The sequence below is a fragment of the Fusarium falciforme genome, chromosome 7, assembly GCF_026873545.1.
Source record: "Fusarium falciforme chromosome 7, complete sequence".
NCBI lineage: Eukaryota > Fungi > Ascomycota > Sordariomycetes > Hypocreales > Nectriaceae > Fusarium > Fusarium falciforme.
In genome coordinates, this window is record NC_070550.1 from 731,337 (window position 1) to 757,989 (window position 26,653).

General features: G+C 32.0%; 6 protein-coding genes across 6 annotated transcripts; 3 read left to right on the forward strand and 3 right to left on the reverse strand.

Annotated features, from left to right (window-relative positions):
• Positions 1-321: 321 nt before the first annotated feature.
• Positions 322-1,360, forward strand: NCS54_00886700 (Hypothetical protein; the record flags this gene model as incomplete). The annotated part of the gene is made up of 2 exons (XM_053154235.1): positions 322-1,040; positions 1,093-1,360. The coding sequence occupies 2 exons, from the start codon at positions 322-324 to the stop codon at positions 1,358-1,360; spliced, it is 987 nt and encodes a 328-aa protein (XP_053010210.1).
• A 474-nt stretch (positions 1,361-1,834) lies between these two features.
• Positions 1,835-2,292, reverse strand: NCS54_00886800 (FAD-binding PCMH-type domain-containing protein; the record flags this gene model as incomplete). The annotated part of the gene is made up of 3 exons (XM_053154236.1): positions 1,835-1,927; positions 1,983-2,047; positions 2,100-2,292. 3 exons carry the CDS (start codon positions 2,290-2,292, stop codon positions 1,835-1,837), a joined length of 351 nt encoding a protein of 116 aa, XP_053010211.1.
• A 1,049-nt stretch (positions 2,293-3,341) lies between these two features.
• Positions 3,342-4,652, reverse strand: NCS54_00886900 (FAD-binding PCMH-type domain-containing protein; the record flags this gene model as incomplete). Its single annotated transcript, XM_053154237.1, has 5 exons — positions 3,342-3,947; positions 4,003-4,210; positions 4,269-4,361; positions 4,418-4,505; positions 4,592-4,652. The coding sequence occupies 5 exons, from the start codon at positions 4,650-4,652 to the stop codon at positions 3,342-3,344; spliced, it is 1,056 nt and encodes a 351-aa protein (XP_053010212.1).
• A 500-nt stretch (positions 4,653-5,152) lies between these two features.
• On the forward strand, positions 5,153-6,491 carry NCS54_00887000 (Hypothetical protein; the record flags this gene model as incomplete). The annotated part of the gene is made up of 2 exons (XM_053154238.1): positions 5,153-5,644; positions 5,937-6,491. The coding sequence occupies 2 exons, from the start codon at positions 5,153-5,155 to the stop codon at positions 6,489-6,491; spliced, it is 1,047 nt and encodes a 348-aa protein (XP_053010213.1).
• A 1,216-nt stretch (positions 6,492-7,707) lies between these two features.
• Positions 7,708-8,781, reverse strand: NCS54_00887100 (Hypothetical protein; the record flags this gene model as incomplete). Its single annotated transcript, XM_053154239.1, has 2 exons — positions 7,708-8,465; positions 8,751-8,781. 2 exons carry the CDS (start codon positions 8,779-8,781, stop codon positions 7,708-7,710), a joined length of 789 nt encoding a protein of 262 aa, XP_053010214.1.
• Positions 8,782-8,892: 111 nt separating this feature from the next.
• On the forward strand, positions 8,893-10,610 carry NCS54_00887200 (FAD-binding-3 domain-containing protein; the record flags this gene model as incomplete). The annotated part of the gene is made up of 8 exons (XM_053154240.1): positions 8,893-9,039; positions 9,104-9,461; positions 9,507-9,813; positions 9,865-9,920; positions 9,969-10,207; positions 10,274-10,374; positions 10,429-10,480; positions 10,539-10,610. The coding sequence occupies exons 1-8, from the start codon at positions 8,917-8,919 to the stop codon at positions 10,608-10,610; spliced, it is 1,308 nt and encodes a 435-aa protein (XP_053010215.1). The 5' UTR covers positions 8,893-8,916.
• Positions 10,611-26,653: the final 16,043 nt, after the last annotated feature.

The window sequence follows — 26,653 nt, forward strand, 5'->3', positions numbered from 1 at the left end:
TCGATCCGGCAGTGAGCCTCGGTAGATGGTGACCCTTGAGGAGCCACTGACTTGAAAACCTACTTACTGTACTGTGCCTACCCACCCCCCGGGTTCTCCGGCCGGGTCTTCCGCATGTCGACTTTCTCGACCAGCGGCACACCCACCAAGTCATCCCCACCTCTAGGCGGGGTTGGCTGAAGGTCGGCCACTTGACCCTTCCCCCCGGAAATACGGCACAACTCGTCGACTTAAGACTCGATACTTGACGCGTCCCTTGTTGGTGGTGGAAGTGGAAGCACAACATCTGGAATCCATCGGCTGCCCCGGGTAGAAGCCACGATGCCGCACACTCGCCCTGATATCCCCCCGTTGAAGGATCTCACAACAGAGAACATCACTGGGAATGTCGTGGCCATAAACTCTACTTGCAAGGACGCTAGAACTCGGTTCCTCTTCGAGAGGCTCGCCCATCACCTGCATGACTTTGCGCGAGAGACTCGCCTAAGCACTACCGAGTGGGAGACAGCCATCCAGTTTCTCACAAGCACTGGCAAGATTTGCAGCGACACCCGGCAGGAGTTCATTCTCCTCTCGGATGTCCTGGGCCTGTCTCTACTGGTTGACGACATCGATCACCCTAAGCCACCTTCGTCGACCCAGGGAACTGTTCTCGGTCCGTTCCACGCCCATGGAGCTGAAAACGTGGACTCTGGTGAGACGATATCTCACGATCCCGAGGGAGAACCCCTCTTGGTTGTGTGTTCAGTAAAAGACTCCCAGGGGAACCCGCTAGCAGGTGTCGAGATTGATGTCTGGGAGACCGACTCCAAGGGCTTCTACGATGTGCAATATGCAGATCGCGAAGGCTTTGACAACCGGGCAGTGCTCCACAGCGACCAGCAAGGCAAGTTTCACTTCAAGGCCATTGTACCCGTCCCCTACCCTATTCCCGACGACGGGCCGGTGGGCCAGCTCCTCAAGCTTCTTAATCGGCATCCCTACCGGCCAAGCCACATGCACTTTAAATTCAACAAGCCTGGTTACGACCCCTTGATAACGTAAGCAATGCCTACCCTTGCTAACTCGGGGCTTTCTGTTGACGTCCAAAAGGGCACTGTATCTCCGGGGTGACCCGTACGAGGACTCCGATGCCGTCTTTGGCGTCAAGGAATCTCTGATCGTGGAGTTAACAAAGGTCTCCGAGACACCGGGGTTTGCCCAGGAATATGGAGTATCTGAGGATACGAAACTGCTCCAATACGACTTTGTTCTCGTCTCAGAGAGCGAGGTGGCGGCCCTGCGGCATGCAGAGGCACTCAAGGCAGCTGGCGCACTCGGGGCTGGTTTGAAGGTAGTGGATGGGACGCTGTTAAACTAGGAAACGAAATGTGTTAGTAGAGTGGTACCAGTCAAGTTTTGTTTATTCGGAAAAATGAATCCCTGGGGCCCCTTTTTGCGACCTGTATTCTTCCTACGTGATGTCTATACAGAATTACCCTCCAATCGCAATGAATATTAACCTGGACATGTTCTTTACTTACCTCTGAGTAACCCGGCCCTTCTACCAGATACTGAAACTGAACTGTGCAAGAAAGACCGATATCACGGATTGGAATATGGGCATCTCCCGCGTCTAAGAAGCCATCCCTTCTATAGCGTTGCATGGGCGAGGCATGCATGAATCGGCGACACTTGCTGACCATCTGCTGAAACTGTCGATGGTGCGTGAGCGGTCTTTTGGCAATCCCATTTGTACATTTGATTGACTGGTGAATTTGCCTATGGTACTCATTATGCTATCCTACGATAGATCCATATATGTACACACATTGTGGCCTGCCCTTCGAAGTTCTCAATTCCTGCGCAAAGGTAGATGAACCACATTCTTCAGCGGCCAGATGCCCTGCTTTCCAGGTGATAGGAGGCCATTTGGATCCACAGCAGCCTAGGCAAAGTACTATTAGAGTGCGCAACACTGTTGCGGCGGTGCAGCGACGTACCTTGAGAGTCTCGACGAATCTTCTGTAGATGTGGCCATTGAAGCCGTATAGTTTCTGGACAGCGTCTGGGAATATTTAGCAACTCTGCATCCAAGTATAGAATCAAGTGAAACCCGCCCATGTGCTGTACATGTGATCGATAATTCGCGAACCCGTCCTTCTCTGCCTCGGTGAGTAGGGCTTTGACAACCTTGCGGCCGCTCTCGCGGTCCTTAGTGCTACTCTTGTTAAAGACGTACTCCTGAACAAAGAGGATAGACTTTGAAAAGTCGTGGCAGCCAATGAATGGGTCAACTCCCTGCTCTTCCATGATGGCCTTTGCTTTCTGGAACCACGTCAAGACAGTATTGCCCTCGCACGGAAGGATGAGGGTCGTGTCGATGTGCGCACCCGCTCCCGTCCCATCATCAGGAAGGTTGTAGTCGGCGAGCTTCACAGCCAGCAAGGAAGGGACACCGGCAGCGAGTGTTCTGATGTGGCTATTGTCTACAGGCCTGCCGTCCTTGCCCTCGTAGAGCGATCTTCAGGCTCAGTTAACCCATCGAGGGCCGGGCTTCAACTATAATAAAGAACATATTTTTAATACATCATAGCATCATAATCCCGATGCTAATATAATAGCCTTTCTTTTTGTTTTTAACCTTCTACTGCCTATAGTCAAAGAGTCATACCTAGTTATATTATGATAAGAGATTAAGCCTCCTATAGGGTATTTAAAAGCTCTAACCTCTATATAAGAAATAAGAGAATTATCCCTTTTTACCTTCTCTTAAGACTATAATCTCTTAATATAATATCTACTAATATAATACTAAGAATTATAATTAAGAAATTATATAATACTAAGGATTTTAATATTATAGCTATAGCTATAGCTTTAATTCTTATTACTACTAAGTATTAAGACTAATACCCTCTTTTTCTTTTTTTCATTAGTTATTTTAAGCTTAAAAAGAATAATATTAAGGATAATATGAGATATCTCTTAAAATATAATATTAATATAATAATTAAGCTTTATAAGTAATAGGCCTAGCTTATAGATAAATAATATAGGCTAGGTTAATAGCTTATTATAGCTAGTGATAGAGTTAAAGCTAGTAGAAAAAACTAATAGAAAGATATAAATAAAAAGGGAAAGCTAGCTATTAAGGATAAGTTATAGAGGATATATTATTAGAGGAGAAGGGGATTAAAGTTATTAAGTCACAGGGGTAACTTAAGCTATTAGGAAAGAAGAAGGTTTTAGTTATAAAGGTAAAAAGGTTTAGGTTATAGAGGAGGGTTACGGCGAGATTTAGTTAAATAGGAGCTTAAATGTAATATCTCGGCAAATTGCCAAAGTTTGGCTCATACGCATCATCTTTGAACACAATGGCCCTCGTAGAGCGTGTGCTGGGTCCAGGCGGTGGGAAGATTCTGGGCGACAGCTTCCTGTATCCTGCTCCAGCGAGCGTCCACCAACTGCTTGGGCCCATATAGTGACACTAGGGATCGCCAGTATCCCATGTTGTACTTCTTCTTGAGAGAGGCGATAGTCTCAGGGATCAGAGGCCCCAGGATGCTCTGCTGCTCACGCTTGGGCGTATCGTGAGAGGGAAAGTGGTTGATGTTGGTGATCAAGCTATGACTCTGCATGATCCCCTCCCGATCCAGCTGCTGGAGCGTGTCGATGAGGGGCGCAATGTCCTCGATCGAGGGGCAGTGAATCTGGATGTCCATGAAAGACGCCGGCGCCGCGTCGAGAGCCACAGCCATCTTTGTAACGATGCCCAGGTTGCTCTGTAGGAAGAGGCCGTCAACCTGAGGGCCGGAGCTATTGGGGCAAGCATGCGCGCTGGGGGAGTTAGGCACAGCCCACTGACCGGTTCGGAGGATGTCCCCCGAAGCCAGCACCGCCTCCAGGCCGCCGATGAAGTGCTGGCGATCTGCCGAAATGGTGTAACCATGGCCACGATCTAGGGTCTGCACATCAGTTAGCGGGGGAGAGCAACACTACCAGAAGAGGGGGTTGACTTGCGTTTCCCACAACACTACCCCAGCCCAGAACCGGAACAGAGACCCACAGATCAAGGTTGTTCTCCGCAATGTAGTTGTAGACATCAAAGAAGGTGACGCCAGGCTCGACAACGATGTAGGCCAGTTTCTCGTTGACCTTCAGGATACGGTTCATCCGTTGAAGGGAGAGTACCATAGAGCCGGAGACTTGAGGTGCAGGCCCACCATATCTAGGAACAGTCAGTGAGTGGCACGGCCAATGACAACACGAATCTCTCCCAGGCCTACCCAAAGTTCTTTCCCTGTGAGCAGGTCCACAGGGTGACGTGATGCTGATTGGCTACCTTGAGGATTGCCTGTACTTCTTCCACAGAGCCCGGGCTAGAGCGTTGTCAGTAACGAAGTAAGTTGCCATGGCTTGGGTTGAAGGTGCTAACCACAATCCGGCCGAGGTTTCGAACCCTTCCTCAAACAAGGGATACGGGTGACGGAAGTTGGCCAAAGCCTCGCCGACTACGACGTTCTCTTGGCCGATGGCAGCTCGGAACTCATCCAAGACACGGGAGAAGCTTGCCTCGTCGTGGCCGGGGGGGTACGCGTCCCCGGCTTACGAGTTCCAACTGCATGGTCATGATGCGACTGAAGCTCGGGAGATTTGTACCACTGAACCATTTTTTTTTTAACTGTATGAACAAGTAACCGAGGGTGAAATGGAGAGTGAGAAAAAGTCTTGGGCCTGGACTTTGCGGAGTTCTGGTCTTGTTCAGTCACGACAATTGATTATCAAGGACAGGCAGGTCCTTATGGACTTGAGGCGGCTGAATAGAGATGCCATCCCCGCCATGATTAACAGCTCGAGATGTCCAACTTCTTGGGAACCCGGTGGCACACGTGCGAGCTAATCCGTCGTGTCAGACCATTCATGGCACAAATGGTGGAGAACCAGCTTTACCCACTCTGAGGTGGGATCGCGATGCCACCTCGAACGACGGCCCAGGCCAGCAAAGTTAAACACCGTCGGCAGTTGGGCTCTGCAGCGAAAGTAAACTTTTTGATGGGATATCATTCTGTCGTTATAAGAAGCAGACGGATGCTCAGGTCTGACTTCCTGTCTTCATCTTCACCTCAACTCCTCATCTCGAAGCTACACTAAAGACTTATCTTGAACCACCATGGCGCACGTCGTTCCGGGAGTCCCAGGCACCCGCTTCTCCAAGCACTATGCTATGAGCAAGTGGAACGAGGAGCACCTGCGGTTCGAAGCTGACGCCTACGAGCTCGAGGTCATTGGAGAGATCCCCAGCACAATCCACGGGGCCTTCTACCGTGTCCAGCCAGACCACGCATTTCCACCCGTCTTTGCCGAAACCGAAATCCCTCTCAACGGCGACGACAATGTCAGCTCCTTCTACATCAAGGATGGCCACGTCGACTTCAAGCGGCGCTACGTGCGCACGCCCAAGCTCTTCGCCGAGCGAGAGGCCAGACGGGCCCTCTTTGGCAGGTACCGTAACAAGTATACGGACGACCCGCGCGTCCAGAACATACTCAAGGGCACCACGGCCAACACTCATGTCGTCTTTCACGACAACAAGCTGATGGCGCTCAAGGAGGACGCCAGGCCCATGGAGCTTGGCCCCATCACTCTCGAGACCCTTGGCTACGTTGACTATCACGGCACGCTCCGCTGCCCGACGCACTCGGCGCACCCCAAGCCGACTCCACCACGGGGGAGCTAGTCTGCTACGGGTATGAAGCTGCCGGCGATGCATCCCCCGACATCTGCCCCTTTACCGTGGACAAGGACGGCAAGCTCTGCGAAGAAGTGTTGTTCCAGGCCCCGTGGCCTTGCATGATCCATTACTTCTGGGCCACAGACAACTGGGTCGTGTTCCCATCAACGGCCTCAAGGCCAGCCTGGAGCAGATGAAGAGCGGGGGTGACCACTTCTACTAGGACGAGACCCTCGACTACCAGCTTTTGGGTGTCATCCCTCGGCGAGGCACAAAGCCCGAGGACGCCAAGTGGTTCAAGACGCCTCAGGGATGCTGCTCGCACACCATCAACGCCTATGAGGAGGACGGCAAGCTGGTCTTGGATGCCAACGTCTGGACCGACGCGCACTTTCCCTTCTTCCCCAACACCAAGGGCGAGAGGTTCTTCACCGACCCCAGAAAGGTCACGGCACCCATCCTTCGTTACCGGTTCGACCCCAACGCCAACACCGACAAGATGATCCACCCAGAGGGTGTTTTTGTCGAAGGGGTCAACGAGTTTGGCCGCATCGACGACCGACTCCTGGGCAAGAAGTACTCGCGCGTCTGGATCTTGAAGGTGGACCCCACTCACCAGGTCAAGCTCAACGACCACGATGCGGCCCAGGGCAATGTCGGCTTCAACACTCTGGTGTGCTACAATTTCGACACGGGAGAGCTGCAGTCGTACCGCCACGAGGACGACACCACCTTCCAGGAGCCTGTCTTTGTGCCCAGGCACGAGGGGGCTGACTAAAATTAGGGTCCAAAAGAATCTGAACAGCGCCACTTTTACACCAAAAGGCTATCATTTTAATATACTATTTTAATATTAAATAAAGTATTTAAAATAAAAATAAAAATATTTAGCTATAAAGAATTACTTTATATATATAATATATTTTTTTAAAATCTTTTATTAATATCTTTATATATATATTTAGCTATAAAGTTAAAAGTCTTTATATATCCTTAAGCTGCTCTCTATAAGACCCTCTATAATCTTCTGTAGTAATAAATTTAATTTTCTTTTCTTTTCTTAAGCTTATAACTTTTTTAAAATAAGATGAAAATAAAATATAATTAATATATAAGTTTTATTAGATATTTAAATATATAAAATAAGGTTTTTTAATATTATATCTACTTTAGGTATGGTTTTATTAGTATATTAAAGATAGCCTTTTGGTGTAAAAGTGGCGCTGTTCAGATTCTTTTGGACCCTAATTTTACGAAGATGGCTATATCCTCGTCCTGGCTGACCGATATCGTGAAGGCCGCAATGTCCTGCTGCTTCTTGAGGCATCGGACATCACCAAGGGGCCTCTTGCAGAGATCAAGCTGCAATTCAAACTGATGGACGGCCTGCACGGTAGCTGGGTGGACGGCAAGGAGGTCGACGCCGCCAGGGAGGCGAGTGAGGCACGGAGGGCCAATAGGCATACAAACGGGAAATAGTGCACTCGTTGCATGACGTTGGTTGACGGGACTTGATCTTGTGTGCCGTCTAGTTGTATTCGGAGCCAAAGAAGGCTGAACTTGTCCTGGCAAAGCAACAGTTTTTCCGACACAGCTACAAAGCCCGAATGTTGGTAGCCAATCAAAAGTAGCGTGGACAGTCATTACCACAATGTCAAGGATATGTAGAACTCTAAGAACGGGAGAAAAATGATGTCTTGTTTTCCCCCAAATCGTTTGAAGTTGGATGCATGCCTCTAATGTGCGGGGCGTCTTGAACGTATCCGCAGCATCCGAGACTACCTGAACAAGAGTGTCGGAATTTCCTCATCATCGCAGCCATTGCCTGGCCTTTACTTGCGTGCGAGTGTTGATGATGTGTCATTGGGAGTTGCTACAGTTACAGTCAATCCCACTTCTACGTAGCTCACTCATACACGGCATTTTATTACAGTCAATCAATTGATGATGGCACGTCGTTGAAATTCCTAAGTTAGTCGGCAACGGCAAAGCATCTAAAATATGCTAGATCCACCACTGATGGGTATGTACGCGCCGTTGAACCAGCCAGCCTTGTCTTCAGCCAAGGTTGGAACGGCCCATGCAATCTCCTCTGGCGTACCCACGCGTGCGGCGACAGGTGTAGCGTCGACCATGGGCTGCAGTGCTTCTCTGACGGCGCTGGGAGCAGCGTAGAAGGCATCTGTGCCGACAGGGCCAGGGGTCACGCCGTTGACGGTGCATCCATACTTACGAGGCAGCTCTGTTGCCCAGCACTGGGTGTAGACCTCGATGAGGCCCTTGGTGCCTGCGTAGATGCTCGATTCTGGCCCCGGTGTGCAGGATACTGAACTGCCAATGTTGATGATGCGTGAGTTCTCGCGCGAAAGGTACCTAAGCACAGCGCGGGTCAGGAAGAAGACGCCTCGGGCATTAAGGTAGATGATATCATGCCACGTCTTGTCAGCCTTGGCATCATTGGGGTCGTCGAGAAGTGTCGGACGGTTGATGCCGGCGCTGTTGACAAGGATGTCGATCTTGCCAAAGGCCTGAGCCGCCGCATCAGCGAGCACCCGCGGCCCCTCCAGGGTTGAAAGGTCTGCTTCTACAGCGACGGCTCGGTCCTTCGCTCCAAGGCTCTTGACAAGGTTCTCTGCGTTGGCCTTCTCACTTTGCTTGGGATAGTTGATGACCACGGATGCTCCGCGGTTGAACAGCTCGCGAGCGATGGCGGCGCCCAACCCCGCGGAAGAGCCGCTGATGAGAGAGCAACCTTGCCGGCCAATGTTGACATTGTTAGAACTGCTGTGGGTCGGGATGGAATGCGTGCTGAATGAGAAACGACTCGTGGAGAGGTCAACCTGATGGTGAATCGGTTTCCAGAGGGACCAGATATGCTAACTAGCTACGTGGTAGATGGACGGATGGATGGGATAATACAGCTCACACCCAGGTGGATAAGCCTGTCCTGCTGGCTGCGGTGGCGGCTTGAGAGTTTGGGCTGCCGCTCGAGTGGCTGCGCTGGCCACAGTAGCTAGTGGCGGAGAGCCCTACCCACCCTGCAGGGTGGGGAGCTTGATGGTCAACATGATATGGTATGAGGCATGTACTATAAAACCATGACAGGCAAACATTTGCAAGCAATACACAAGTAGGCACCTCCATAGCTCTCGAAAACGAGCAAGGGTTATATAAGAAACAACAGAATTCACCGTATCCGCACCATGCCTCTGAACATCGTCGTCATCGGAGCTGGGCTTGGTGGACTGGCCGCCGCCCTCTCCGTCAAGCAAGAGTCACCTGACCACGATGTCCTCGTCGTGGAGTCGGCTCCCGTACTAGCCGAGGTGAGTTTCATTAGGGTCTGTTGCTTGTGTAACGGACGCTCGCTGACATTTTGGGATTGCCCAGATCGGCGCAGGCCTTCAGCTCACACCCAACGCGACACGCCTGCTTCTTCGATGGGGTCTCAAGCCTAGCCTGGAGAAGCTGGCGAGCAGTCCAGAGGAGTTCCTTATCCGCCGGTTCGATGGCCGCAAGTCTCTCGGCGAGCGAAAGGGTTTCGCCGCAGAGATGCTTGACAAGTATCGGTCTCCCTACTGGGATATGCACCGAGCCGATCTGCAACTCGCAATGTTTGAGCGGGCCAAGAGCCTCGGCGTCCGCTTCCAGTTCGGTACTCTGGTCAAGGACGTGGATCTTTCCATTCCCCAGTTGATAACCGACAAGGGCGACAAGATCACCGGAGATCTGGTGATAGCTGCAGATGGTGCGACATCCTCGGCTGTCATGTTGTCAAGCTAATATGTAGCAGGACTGTGGTCTAACACCCGATCCAAGGTTCTCGGTAGGCCTAGCCGTCCTATACCCACGGGCGACCTGGCGTACCGTATTGTCCTCAAATCCGAGGATGTCGAGGATCAGGAGCTGCTTGAATTTATGCAAAAGCCTCGAGTCTGCCTTTGGGCCGGCCCAGACTGCCATGCCATTTACTACCCTCTCAGGAACAACACTATGGCCAACATCGTCCTGCTGGTTCCAGACAACCTGCCAGACAATGTAGCAAAGATGCCAGGCGATCTTTCCGAGATGAAGGAGATATTCGCCAAGTGGGATCCGCTGTGAGTTGATAACCATCGGCTGGGTTTCGCACATACTGATCATTACTACAGGCTGCAAAGGTTTCTAACTCAAGTCAATAAGATCGAGAAATGGAAGCTGATGCATCGTGAGTGCAAGGGAAACTAGGCTCTTGACCTGATCTAAAGCTGCGTAGTTGACGAACTGGAGCGCTGGTATAACAACGAAGCAACAGTTGTATTCCTAGGCGATGCCTGTCATCCGATGCTGCCGTACATGGCACAAGGAGCTGGCTCTGCCATTGAGGACGGTGCCGCATTAGGGGTCCTTCTTTCTAAGGCAAAGAGCAAGGAGCAACTGCCTGATACTCTGAAGGCATATCAAAGTCTGAGAGTTCCTCGGAGCACTGCGCTGCAGAAGGGTAGTATGAAGCAGGTAAGTCCGCAATCCCTCACAAAGGCAGTCAAGACAAACAGAGCAGACAGTTGAGGCGTGACGCAGAGACATATCAACCACTTGCCCGATGGTCCAGAGCAAGAGGAGAGAGACCGACTTGCCGAATCTCAACTCTACGATCAGCGACCTGGATACCCATTCTATTGGTATGTTTCACCAATCTGACAACAAGATCTGACCGAAGCTGACAAGGTCGTTAGGATCGATCCAAGCGCACAAGACGCTGTATACGGATATGATGTCATTGCTGAGGTCAGTATGGGGGACCCCTATGGTTTGATTTTTAGATACTGACACACTTGGAAAACAGCTTGAGAAGATTGGGGTTAAGACGACTCATCACTGTAAGAGACAGCGACAGCTAGATTGGAGCAAGGGATAGATAACTAAGTTGCTGTGAATCTAGGAGCTATATATAGTAAAATAGAGATTATAAACAAAGTTAGACTACTTCTATATATAGAGAAAGAGTAAGGATAAAGGGTAGTTTTATATTTTATTTAACTAAAATATATAAATTTATCTATTTATTAAGAAAAAAAAATTATACCTAAGGCTATAAAATAATAATTTATATATTTAAGAGATTATAACTTATAAATAAAAAAACTAAAAGAATTTATTAATATTATTATTATATTTAATATTTATAATTAATAAATATCTAGAAGTTACTTCTAATAATTAATAAAGTCCTACTCATAAGGTATAAGAATAACTTAAAGCCTAAGTAAGTAATAACTAAAGAAGGCTAAATTAACTCTTTAGAGGTCTAATAATAGCCATAAGGCCGCAAGGAGCTTCTTTAGCTTTAGTAGTCTTATGAGGCTAGTCTACTTTAGGTAATCTAGGGTAGCTTTAAGTTTTTGCCCTAATAAGGTTAGCATATTAGGGGGGTAAGCTAATATAGTCCTATATTAATTTACTTCTAGGCTTAAGTTATTTAATAAGAGAATATACCTAGTTATTTAAGTCGCTATCTTATGCTATGCTATTATTAGTAATAGTGACTAGCTATTATTAGAGCGGAGAGTAAGTATTACGGCTATAACATAGGCCAGGCGGAGAAGCATAGTAGAAATACTCTAACTAAGCAAGGACTAAAGGGACTAAAGGTTACTCGCATTAATCTATAGACTAAATACTAAAAATATTAATCTTACCCTAGACTAAACTAAGAGAATATTAGTCTAAAGATTAACTATAAGTATATAAAATATATTTATTTATATTTTCTTATATAATAACTACCTTAGCTATTAATATAACTTAGTTATACTTAATACCTTAAGTATATTACTAGACATAATACCCCCCTATTATTTAAGTATAGCGCGATTACTTTATTTATTAAACTCTTACCTAAGATTATTAACCTTTATTTTAGCTTTAAGACCTTTAAGGCTATGCTTTAATAAATATTTAAAATAATTAATAAAAAAGTATAAGCTAAAAGAGAAATTAAGGTACTTAAATAAACTTACTTAGTCTTAAAATATAAAATAAAATATCTCTAATTTGCCTTAAAGCTTAATTAGGACTAAAAACCCTTAATATTATTTTTTTTTAATAAACTTAAGAAAAAAATCTAAGTAAAACTTTATAAAAAAAATTAACTTAATAACCTTATTAATTATATTAATAAGGTAATTAGGATTAATAATTAATAATTCTTATAGAAGAAACTATAAAACCCTAAGTTTAATAATAATAAGGCTAATAACTTATAGTTTAATATTAACTAAGATAAGAAATAAAGTAATAATACCTCTTATAGTATTAAAGCTAGCCCTATAATACTTAAAGCTATATAAAAAGGTAAATAAGATTATTATAGCCTAGAATATTAATATTATTATAAAATAAATTATATTAAAAAGGTTTATTATAAAAAATAGCGAGATATTAAGGAGGGATATTATTAGCTAAACTAATAATAATCCCTCCTAGAAGGTAAAAAATATATAAATATAATATAATAAGTCTAATAGGAAGATAAAAAACCCTAAACTATAATTTAAATAATTAAACTTATTATAATATCATAAAGTAGATATAATATACTAATAAGAAGAGACTAAGATAAGTATAAATAAAAACTAGATATTAAAATAGCTTATTATTAGGTAAAATAAATAAAAGAATAATTAAAGAAAACCTAAGATATATAATAGTAATTACTCTTAGAATTAATAAAGTAAAGAAACCCTATACTAGATATAATAAATAGTAGAAGGGTTATTATCGCGGTAATTAAGAAACTTAAATAAAAAGAAGAGGTAATACTAATAAGGCAAAAATAATAAGCATCCCTAGCGATAAATAAACTAACTTCTAAGAAGCTGCTATAGAAAGCTTCCCTTATAAGAAATAGGTTATAAGATATAAAAGAAAGAAATAAGTTTTAATACCTGCTATAGTCTACTAAAGGGACTATAAATAAAATAATCCCATATAATATAACTATACTTTATGCCCCTAATACTAAGTTAAGGCATTATAAGAATATAATAAGATCTATAAAAAATAAAAAATAGACTAACGCGGCAGGCTATTATATAATAACTAGACTATAAAAATAAATAGTAGTAATATAAACTAAACTAAGTTTAAATAAGACGCTTAGAGACTATAGAAAAAACTATATAGAAAATACTCTTAATAATAAAAATACTAAAAAAGTAATAAAGAATTATAAATAAAAAAAAACTACTTATAGCTATATAATGAAAATAATAACTAGTACTAGAATAGCCTATAAGAAAAGTATATCTAGATAATATAAGAATATATAGATATTATATATAAGTAAGAAATCTATATTAAAGCCTATTATAAGGAATTAACTAAAAACCCATAATACTAAGAAGTACCCTTTAACCTATAAGATAATATATAAATATACCTAATATATAAAAAATACCCTAGTATCTCATAGATATTTTATTAATACTATTAGTATAAAAAATATTAAAAAAAGAAATAAAAATAAGATTATTTCTTTATTGCCTTATTAATATAACCTAATAATAAACCCTTTATATAATATAAAATAAAAGGATATTAGGTATTTTACTAATATAATATTATTAGTATTATATACGCTAAGTATAAAAAAGAACTATATAGAGCTATCTAGAAGTATAAGTAGACTATTTATAAGGTTAAGGACTAGTAGAAATAGGTTAGCTAAGAGGCATAGGAAGAACTAGAAGACTAATAACTAATAACCTAGTTAAAAGATAAAAAAGACCTAAGATAGAAATACGAATAATAATACTAGGACTAGCTATATAGCTAGGATAATATGCATAACTATAAAGCGTTTAATAATAATAACTATAAGCATAACTATATTAGCTATGCACTATTAAAAAACTAGGAAAATTACCTATAAAAAGGCCATAGGTAGAAGAATAACTAATAATACCACGAAGGGCCCTATATACTATAAAAGGAGGTATTAACCTAAGATACTTTAAAATACCGGTATAAGTCAAGGGAGAATAGCTATATGCTTTAGTAGATAATAGAGTAGAGTAGAACCTATTTAACCCGAGGATAGTAAATAGGCTTAAGCTACTATAGAGGTATAAGGCGAAGCCCTATATAATAATTAACCTCAAAGAGAAATAGTTTAATTATAATAATAGAGTTATTAATAATAAGATTAATTATTTTAAAGTTTTTATTAAAGGAAAGAAATAAGGAATCTTATTTAATATTATACCTATAGAAGGCTATAACCTAATACTTAGGTACCTATAGTTATGCTAATTTAACTTATATTTTAACTAGAGGATTAGCTAAGTGCTCTTTTTTAATAATAAGGTATTTTTTATAATAAATAATAACTAAGAAAATAATATAAGATCTTAAATTTCTATTAAAAATATTAGAAAAATTAGGTAAAAGTAAATATAAAATACTTCTTTACCTAAAGAGATATAATATAAATACTATAATAAATAAAAATAATAAAATTAGTAAATAATTATATATATTATATAATAATTCTATAAATTAAAAAAAACCTTAAATATATTAAGAAAATATTAATAGAAAAATAACTTAAGAATATCCTATTATAATATTATATTTATAAAAAACTCTTTATAAAAGAACTTAAAATAGGTCTATTAAAATATATATATTATAACCTTAAAATTAAATTTATTAATAAGAAGTAATTTAACTTTAATAAACTTTACCTATTTAATAAAATATAACTATTAATATTAAAGAAATATATTAAAGATATATTATAAAAAGGATATATTAAGGAAAATAAGTTATTTATTAGATACCTTATTATATTTATCCTAAAGAATAATAAAAAGCTTTAACTCTATATAGATTTTAAAATACTTAATACTATTATAATTAAAGATTATATATTATTACCTCTTATTAATAAGCTAAAGAATTAACTTTTTAATATAAAGTATTTTATTATATTTAACCTTAAAGGAGCTTATAACCTTATTTAAATTAAAAAAAAAATATAAATAAAAAACTACTTTTTATACTAAGTATAAACTATTTAAGTACTTTATTATACTTTTTAGACTTATAAATATACTTATTATATTCTAATAAATAATTAATAATATATTATAAGAATATTTTATTAAAGAAAATAAAACATACTAACTATATAGCTAAAAATCTTCTAATATATCTTTCTTTTAATAACTTTTTAAAAAAAAATTTTATATACTTTTCTATAATCTTAATATTATAAAAAATAATAAAGGTAACTAATTAATTAATAGTAATAATAATTATATTAAAAAAGAGAGCCCTAAAGCTCCCTTTTCTTAACTTAATTAATAAAAAAGATAATAATAATTAAAGGTCTAAGGCCTCTAATTCCTATTCTATATATAAAAAATTACCTAATAGCCTAAAACGGCTTAGCACCTATTTCCCCTAACTCATAGCTCCCCACGAGGCTTTAATACCTATCCTTATAGTTCTTAAAAAGCCTTATTAAACCTATCTCCTTTCTTTATATATTATTCTTATTGTGCCTTACCTAGCACTATGCTAGGCTTATAGCTACTATTAATTAATTAATTAAATATCCCTATTCTTCTGCCGCTTCTTTATTCTCTTATCTTAGCTCTCTTTTAATACTATAGTAGATATCTAAGGCTAAGTAGCAATAACTAAAAGCTTATCCTATTATAAAGGTCTTATTATCCTATTAGGGAGGTAAATAATATAATTACTAGTTAGTAATTATTATATAGGCTAGCTATATATTATATTAAGCTAACTCTTTTCCCCTAGGTTAGCTAATATAATCTTTATCCTTATCTTAATTACTTTTTACTTTAATATAAATCCCTTATTAGTCTTATAATCTAAGTAAATAAAATCTTTAGCGCTATAAATATAAGGCCTTTCTTTAATAATATAAGGATACTTATCTTTAATTTAACCTTATTTATAATTAATTATTATTTAATTAGATAAACCTAATAGCTTTTACCCTATAATTATATTTTTTATACCCTTAAATAAAGAAAGGCTTTTATTTTATTAATACTTAGAGCTATTATTTAATAAAGGTTATAGCTACTTTAGGGTTCCTAGGGATAGATTCTTAAAAGGTTTACTTAGGGTCTAAGGCTAATTCTTTTAATTAAAAGGTATAAGAATTAAGGATTTATTAGTTTACTTTTAAGCTTTAGTCCTTAAGCTAGCTAGTTTTATTATTAATTTCTTTGCTTTTAGATTAAGCTTATTATTATTAACTAAAATAATTATTCCCTCTTAATAAATAGGGAAGTTATTTATAATTTCTATACCTTAGTTAATATATTATTTAATTAGTTATATAGGGAGGTTAAGAAATATAACCCTAGAGTTAAGGACTATAAATAGCCTTAGTCCCTAAGGAAGTTTTATTATATTACTTAGATTACCCTAAGGAATTAAGATTAAGCGGTAAGATTATTAATTACTAATATAGCTAATATCTCTTATATTTACTAATATATATCCTCCCTAGTTAATATAAAGCTAGTCTTAGGGTATCTTCTAAGTAAATCTAATTAGATTATAGTTAATTAAATCTATATAAAAAGATTATTATTTTATTATAATCTTATTATATATACTCTTATGCTAGAAATAATTATTTTTAATTCTTAGCTTATTAAAGATTATAATCTAATAAATACCTTAAATCCCCTCTAGGTTATTATTATATAAGATATCTCTAGGCTTTTTTCCCTTAGTCTATAAGTCTAATAGCTAGTTATAAATTAATAGATTAAATAATTATAAAAATACCTCTTTATTCCTATTAATATTTAAGGCTATAAGAAGGTAAATTATAGCTAATTCGCTTAAAGTTACTCCTATAAGTCCTCTAAGGGTTTAAAAGAGGTAAAATATATTAAAAAGACTATATTTTTCTTATTATAAAATTAAAGGGATTAAATAAAAGTTAAAGTAATATAATTAATTAATACTTATAAGGTATTCTTACTAAGTAATAAAGCTAAGCTTTATATAGAGCTTCTAATTAGTTAATATTATATTAAAATAATAAAAATTATTCTTAATTTTATTTTATATAAATATAATAAAGTATTTATTATACTTAAACTTAAAAAATCTTATAAAGAATTTTCTCCTTTTATAGGCCTTATATTACCTCTAAATCCCTCTAAAACCTATATTATAGTTTATTAAGACTCTTTTATAGTTATTAGGGAGGAAAGGTAAAAGCTCCTCTTAGTTAGAGTTATATTCTAGCTTTTTCTCTTAGATATTAATTTTATATTATATAGCTATAATAACCTTCTTAAGGCTATTTCTAAGCATTTATAATATTAATAAGATTAAATTATTAAAAAGTATTTCTTTATTTTTCTCTAAGTCTTAATATAAGTACTATAAAGCTAATATATACTTTTTTTATAATATATTATAAGCGGGGTTATTATAGTAATATTACTAAAACTTATTCTTTTTAAGTTTTAATTTAATTAATTAATAATTATTTAATATATTAAAGTATTTAAAAATAATAAGGTCCTAATAATCCTATTCTTAATATAGCTAAAAGAAAAATAATTACTTAGAGTTATATAGCTTTTTAATTATATTAAGACTAGTTTTATTTTTCTTAAGGAAGTTTTTTATTTTTTTAAAGTATTTAACTTAAGTTACTAAGTAAGCTATTTTTTCCTTCTTTATAAACTATAAATAATTAATAAAAGTAAAAAAAATAATTAATTATATAAATAAAGATATCTTAAAGGTTTAGAGTATACTTAGGGATATAAAGTTATTACTTTTAAAAAGTCTTTTTATTAATTTATATATAATATATTATTATTATATAGTTATACTTTATATAATTAAATAAAAAAGGATTACTTAGTCTTTTAAACTTTATTAGTTTTAAAGTATAAAGAGGTTAATCTTAAGGTTAGTTATTAATTTATATTAATCTTATTATTATTAAATAAAGAATTTTATTTTATTAAAGAGAGGTAGATATATATTTTTAAATAAGTAAAAAGGGGCTTTATATTTTAATTAAATAATTAATATAGGTAATTATAAATAAGGAGAGATTTATATCTTTATGCCTTAAGGAAAATAAATAATAGGCTAGTTTATATATAAAATATAAAAAAAGGTTAATATATTATTCTTATCTTAAGAGACTATCTAGCTCTTTTAATATATATAAAGGATAACTATAAATCATAGCTCTTTATATAGAGATTACCTAAATATATTACTTCTCTTTTTTTATATATTTTAACCCTATATATATATAACTTCTATATATTTTTTATTTTCTTATTTTCTTTTTTTCTAACTTTATTACTTTTATTTATATTTTTAATTAATTAATTTATTATATTTATATAAACTCCTTATAAGATCCTCACTAATAAATAATAAAATATCCTCCCTAATATTTAGATTCTTACTTAATCTTAGCTTTCTTATATTAACTTTTAAAGAGGTATTTTTTCTTAATAAAATAACTATAGTAGGTTTAAGATAATTCTTATAAAGGCCTAAATAGCTAACCTCCCTAAGGATAGTTCTTATATCCTCTTTGCTCTTAATAGCCTTTTTAACTAAATAATTAAATAAGTCTATAAGTACCTTAAGGTCTAGATATATTCTCGCTTTGCCCTTAACTAAGATAGTTTTCCTTTATATATTAAGCTCGCCTTTAATAATATAAGCTATAAGAACCTAAAGGCTATTATAAAATATTTCTTTAAGTATTATAGTGCTCCTAATATAGTTATAAAAAAGCTTATTTTATTTATATTAAATTATTTCTTTTAAATTATTTATATTCTTATTAATTTTATTTATCTTTATAAATAATTCTTTAAGTAATTAATTACTTACCTTAAGTATTAAAAAGCTCTTAAGATTACCCTTCTTAAGTTTTATAACCCTATTTTCTATTAATATTATTACTAATCTTATTTAATTAATATTAATTAAAATAAAAAGTATATTTTTTACTTCTTTTTATCTTATATCTTAATTAAGGGTTTTATAGGTAAGAAATATATTAACTATATTTAGTATTAGAAGCCTTATAAGTAAGAGTTTTTACCTAGGTATTAACTAAAATTTACTACTAAAGGTCCTTTAGACTAGCCTCTATAGAGAAAGAATATTTTAAAAGATTTACTTAATAAGATTAAAATTAATTAGTTAAACTAAGTATTTTATTCTTATATTTCTAATTTATACCTTTCTAAAGATAGGAATTAAGAGTAAAACTATTAGTTTCTCTAGGGAATATATTAATTAGGTCTTAATAAAAAAATTAATTCCTCTAGGTTTTAAAAGGGGATAGATTTTAAGTCTTAGAAGCTTTTTTATTAAGAGATAAATTTAAAATATAAGTAAGGTATTATTATTTTTATTTAACTAATAATAAGGTCTAGCTTTATATTTATAATTATTTTTAATTAATTATTTACTTTTTATATCTTATTAATCCTCTTATTAGTCTTATTATTTAGTTTTTATTTTCTTATATAGGTTATATATTAAATTTATTTTTTATAAAATAAGAAATTTAGGTATTATATTTAAATTATTATAAATAATATTACTATTATCTTTTAATATATCTTACTTATTTTAAATAATATCTCTAATATCTTAGGTAATACCCCTAGTATTTAATTAAATAATTTATATATCCCTTATATAATAAATACCTAAATTTATTAAAAATTCTAATAATTATATTATAATATTAAAACTTTCTCTTTTATTTCTTTTTCTTTTATTAAAAACCTAAGGGTCCTTATAGGTTTCTAATATTACTTTTTTTTTTTTTATTTTATTTTAAAAGCTCTTATATTAAGTAGCTTACTTAGTAATAAGGCTAAGGAGTTATACTTTTAGATATATTAAAATATTTCTCTTTAGATATAATATTTTACTTTTTTTACTAAGATTCTTTTTTTTATTATTTATTTTATTACTTTTATTATTACTTTCTTAGCTAATTATTTAATTAGCTATTAATTTCTTATTTCTTATTACTTATATACTTTTTTTATTTTTATTACTTTTTAGTTTTTTTTTTTCTTTTTTAAGCTTCTTAAGGATTTTCTTTTTATTTAATTCCTTTTCTTATTAGCTATTTATATTTTTTATAAATTTCTTTAAGTAATCCTTATAAATAGATTTAGTAATCTTATAGCTATTAAGTATCTTAAGTTTATAGTAATTTGCTTTATTATAATACTTAAAGATATAAAATAAGTTATATTATTTATATATTATTTTTATTTTTATTAATATATTATTTAATTAAGGAATATTAAATCTTAATATTAAATCCCTAACTTTTAGAGAGGTCTTTCTTAATTTATAAATATTCTTTTTATTTTATCTTTTTATAACTTTTACCTTAAATATATTAATCTTTTATTATATTACTTTGATATTTTTATTTTTCTTTTTAAAGATCCTAACCCTCGTAAGGATTAGATCTTTAGCTATTAATACTTTATCTTAATTAATTAATTACTAAGTAAGAAGATTAACTTCTAGAAGATATACTAGCTCCTACCTATAGATAAGATAAAAAAAAAAGTATCTATATAGTGCTTTTATAGCTATTCTATTAGTAAATAGCACTCTTTCTAGGTTATTATACTATCTTAGCTTTCTTTCCTTCTCTAGCTTCCTTAAGGCTATAAAAATTAAATAATATCTTTTTTTATTAATATTATTAGCTTTAGGGTTATATAGGGATATAATAATATATAAAATTTTTAATTTCTTAAGTAAAGATAGAAATCCCTTTTTAAATTTAAGTCTATTATCTATAACTACTATAGAAATTATATTAAATTAATAGATAAGGTTAACTATAAAGCGCCTTAGTACTTTAATTATAATCTTCTTTAGAGGAATTACTTTTATTTATCTTATTATATTATATCTTACCTCTGCGAGGTACTTAAACCCTTAGTCTAGTAGTATATATTAATAATTAAAATAAACCTTAATTATAAGATTAAATAGTATAATATACTAGATGGCCTCTAATAGCCTCTAGGGGGCATAGGCTTAGTAAGTAGGGTAATATTATATTACCTTAGAGACCTAATTTTATATATTATTTTAAAAATATTTCTTTTTTATAAGGTTATAGGTTATTTCTCTACCCTTATAGCTATTATTAAAATAATATAATTTAATTAACTTTTTTTATATCTCTAGGTTATTTATTATTAATAGGGGTAAATTATATTTTTATTTTAGCTATTTCTATAGATATTATCCTTAAATAAAAAAAAAAGTATTTTCTTTTTAAACTATTATTATTATAAATAAGTTAGACCCTTAGGCTTCTTAAAGGTATATAAGTATTTAGCTATATCCTTATGCTCCTAGGAGTAAATACTATTTAAGATATTAGGTTTCTTATTAATATAAACTATATTAAGGTAAAGGTTAATAAAGTCCTTAATATCCCCTTTAACTTATATATCTAATTAATTAAATAGTCTTATATGCTTTTATAATAATCTATTAGCTATATAGTTTTTCTTTCTAGGTATATATCTAATTATAAAATTAAAAAAAAAAATATAACTAATCTATCTTAAGATAAAAAAACTAGGTATATTATTTACTTTGCTATTAATTTAATAGACTAATATTTATAAATTAATTTTAAAAATAAAAGGAATACTATAGATTATACCCCTAAGATAGTAAAAGATATAAAGGATTACTTTGTATTTTTTTTTTATTATATTATACTTAGTTTTAGCTAGGTTTTATAATTTAGATTTAAACTAGATTAGTTTTTATTTCCCTTTAATTACTTATATTAAAATATACTCTTAGCCTAATAGGCTTATATTAACTATAAGAATTACCTCCCTAGCTTCCTTAAAGTAATTAAGAGTAATAAAGATTAATAAAGCTATAACCTTTTTCTTTAATATTTCTATAGCTTCTTTTTAGTTTAATCCCTAGATAAACTTAGTATTTTTCTTTAATAAGTCTATTAAGGCCTTTATAATCTAGGCAAACTATTTAATCTATTAATAGTAATATTTTATAATGCTAAAGAAAGACCTTATTTCCCTTATACTAAGGTAGACTTCCTACTTTAAGATTTTTATAACCTTTTTCTCTTTTAACTTCCTCCTATAGGTCTTATAAAAATAATTAATAATTATTATTATTTTTCTATAAAATTAAGACTTCTAACCTATAATTATATAGCCTAATAGCTTAATATTTATTAGCATTTTATTAAGATTAATTAAATACTTTAAAATAAAGTAATATATCCCTAGTATTACTTTTTCCTTATTATAATTTATTATAAGTCTTCTAATATAAATATTATTTAAAAAGGATTAATAAATATTAGGGATTAGATCTCTTAAGATTTAGAGGATATTTTAAGTAAACTAAGTAACTAAGTTTATAGCTCCTTATAGCAATATATATATTCTTAGTAGTTTAATTAGTATTATAAAACTAGTTAAGTCTTTATTAATCTCTATTAGCTTTATCTAGTTATACCCTAAGAAGAAATCTAAGAGTAATAATATTTTATATATAATAAAATCTATAGAGAACTTATTATAGCCTAGGGGATAAGGCTATCTTATATTATATACTTATTTATTAATATAGCTAAATTAATTAATTAAAACTAATTATTTTTTTTTTAAATAAGAAAGAATAGATTTCTATAGGGGCTATAACCTTCCTTAAGGATCCCTCTCTTTATTTAGGTTCTTAATAACTTAATAACCTCCTTCTTATACCCTTTAGGAATAGGTATACCTTTTGCTTACTAGGCTCTATGCTTAATTACCTTAATAACTTATAGCAATATAACTAATAGGTTAAGTTTTCTATACTTTAAAAATTCCTATATAAGTATTACTTTTTTATTATATATAATCTTAAGAAATATATTTAATTCTTTATATATAAGGGTATTATTTACTTAATTAATTAATTCTTAGAGTTACTCTTTATAGATCTAGGCTTTTTGCTTAATATTTAAGAATTTTAATATAATTTAATCCTAGTATTTTAAATCTTCTTATAACTTCTCTTTTACCCTTTCCTACTTTTTAGCCTTTTATTTTAAATTACCTTCTAGGGTAGATCTATTTAATAGGATATTATCTCTTAGGTAAATCTTAATATCTTTTTTTTTATAAAAGGTATTAATTAAAATTTCTTTTAATTTACCTTAATTAGATAAGTCTTTTTTTTTTTATATTTTATATTTTTTTTTTATTTATTTTCTAATTAAATAGTTTATATCCTTAAGGGCTATATAATATTACCTAATTATTTTTACTTTAATAATACTAATTATTTCTTTTCTTAATTTTTAGCTTAGTTATTATAATAATATTAAGATATTATCTAGTTCTAAACCGCTTTTTTAATTAACCTTAGGTTTAAAGAAAAAATTAATATTTATTTTAATAATATATTATTATTTATATTATAAGTTAATACTTCTTACTTAATAAAATTAATAGCTAGGGTAATTATTTATATATTACCTAGCTAGTATTTAAGAAATATAAAACTATCTCTTATTAAATAATTAAATAATACCCTTACTAAATAAATAAATAATATACTAAGGATAAAAGGAATTAAGATTTTATTAAAAGGCATTATATATATCCTCTATTAGATCTATATATTACCTAGGTATAATTAAATAATTACTTAGCTAAGTATAATAATCTAGTCTTAAGAGAAAGATATTATAAAGGCTTTTATCTTTATAATATTAAGACTATAGGCTTTTATAAGTTCTTTTAAGATTATATTCCCTTTAGAGCTAATATTTATTATAATCTCTATTACCTTGCCTTTTATATTATTAAATTAAACTAAAATCTAGGGTAGTTCTTATAATTATATAACTATCTTACCTTAACCTTCTAGTATTAATCTAATAATATTAATTATCTAATTAGCTATTTTATTATAGTTTATAATAATTCTAGTTTCTCCTAAGGTTTCTATAATATCCCTTTATATTTCTATAGTCCTAATTACTTCTTAGCTTATTTTTATATTAATTATTATAATATAGTTACTAAGTTAAAGGTCCTTAGTATTATTATTAATTTATTTAGTTTAAGGCTTATTATTAATAAGAATTATATTAACTCTAGCTCTCTTACTAATCTTAGCCTAATAGGCTTTTCTTTAGTTTTACTTATTAACCTAGATTATATTTATGCCTTAAGGCTTTTAATTAAATAGTCTTTATATCTCCCTAATAATATATAAGGCTAGCTTAATATAAGTAATCTATTTAATATTATTAATAATATCTTAATAATCTTTAGCTATTTTTCTTTTAAGTTATAATAATAATATAAAAAGCTTATTAGTAATAATAGAAATTTTTTTAATTTAATATTTATTTCTTAATTCTTATAAAATAAAAGCCTATTTTTCCTTAAGTATCTAAAACCTCTAGTTTTTTTCCTTATTAATAGCTATAGGCCTCTTTACTAAGATAGATTTCTAAATTAGCTATATTACTTTTTAAACCTTAATAATATCTTTAATATAAATTCTTTTTCTTATATTTATATTAATAGTAATTATAATTATAATAAATACCTAAGGTATTTTTAATTAATCTAAGAGTAAAGAGTTTTTATTAATTAAGATTATATTAATAATAATCCCTAATAGTAGGTTTTAATTATTTAAAATATCTTAGTTATTTTTTATAATATTTATAAGTAATTAATTAAATCCTTTAAGGGATTTATATTATAATTAATAAAGGCTTATAGCTTTAGGGTTTTTTTATATAAAATTATTAATTATTATATCTTTTTATTATATTAGTTTAAAGTTAATTTTAATATAATTATATTATTTTATCTATCTAACTAGGTAGAATATATCTAACTTTAAGAAGCAACTTAGCTAATTATAAACTAGCTTTTTAATTTTAAACTTCCTTAAGATATAAACTAGATTTAATAATAATATCTTATTACTTCTTCTAAGAAAGGTAATTTTACCCTAGGGGTTATAGCTTATAATTTTATTACTTTTATTATAAGTAAGATTAAAGTAATTATTTAAGAAATAATTTCTCTTAATATAATACTAATATATTAAGTTATTCTAATAAAGGCTTTACTTAGACCTATATGCTGCGTTTATATAAAAATTCTAATAGTCTTATATCTAATTAATTAATATAATATTTATCCTAAAGGGCTAAGGTATTCCTAAGGCTACTTACTTATTATATTTCTTTTTAATAATCTATATAAGCTAAAGCTATAATTCTTAACCTTTTATAATATTAATTATAAGTTAACTTAGTTATATAATTAATTAGTTTATCTTTAAGCTAGAGGGCTTTTTAGGATTTTTCTTAAGGATCTTTAGGGCTTTTATTGCTTTTACTAAGGGGCTTAGGCTCCTTAGAGGGGTTAGGGCCTAGGTAATTTAATAAGTATTATCTTTAGTCTAAGAGTAGTAAGTCTTTTTAATTTTAATCTTATTATTATAATACTATTTAATTATTTAAGTAAGTTTATAATACTTTATAGTTATAATATTATAAATATTCTTATTATATTTCTTATAAATACCCTTAATAACTTCTTTTAAAAGCGCTTTATAAATAACCTAGAACTAGGCCTTAGATTCCTTCTAGTTATTATTAATCTACCTAAAGAGGTATTAATATTTATTTAATTATTTAATAATAGCATAGAAATCTACTTTTAATTAGGTCTTATTAAGTATTTTTAATTTTTCCTTAATAATCTTAGATTAATTAAAGTCTTTACTTATAAAAGATTCCTTTAGATTCTCTTAAGTAATTACCTATTTAAGCCTATTTATAGCCTATTAGACCTTTTTTTTAATCTTTAGGTTAAAATATAACTTAAAAAGCGCCCCTCTCTTATTTTTAGGAATATTTATAAAGTTAGCCTATTAATTAAAGACCTAGAGGTATTTAATTATATTCTTTTCTTTAAATACAAAAAGAAGGTTAAGTAAGATAATAAAAAAGAGATTAATTAATCCTTTAATTAAGAGTTATACTAAGAGCTTAATAACCTTATTATTACTTTTAGTAGCTTTATTGCTTTTTGCTTTTATATTCTAGCTAATATTAGATTTATACTTATAGTTAGTAGATTTATTATTCTAGGCTATTTCTATAATTAAAGTAATAATACTTATAGTATTAGGCGTTTAATTAGATAGTTTCTAGGAGCTTAAATTTCTTATATTTAAACCTCTTTACTAAGGAAAATAAAAGGGGTTTATAATAAATATCTTTTTAAATATTATAAGGATAAGAATAAGAGCTATAAAGGTCTTATTTCCTATAGCTGCTTAAACTAAGATTCTAATAGCTAAGACCTTTTATTATTACTTAATAAGGATATCCTTAGGTAGGTTAAGGAAGGCTAAGTTACTTATTTTATTAAGAAATAATACTTTTTATATTAACTATAAGTTAATAATATCTTTTTTTTCCTTATTTATTATAAATAGATTCCTTTATTTCCTTATATTTACTATTTATAAGGTATAAAAAGGATTTATTTTAATCTTAGTCCCTAGGGGAAGGTTTAATTAAATAGTTTTACTAAATCTAGATTAAAAAGGGATAAAATTTATTTATAATTAATATTTCTTATAATAAAATAACTTTTTAGGGTTTCTTTAATTACTTACTTCTTAACTTTTATATTAATTCTTAATACTTAGCGCCTTTTAAGCTAGTAATAATAATTATATTTATAATTTATTAATTAGTAATATAGAAATATACTTTCTTATTTAATTAATTAGATTACCTTTAATAATATATCCTAGTTATTATAAAAGTAAGAATATTAA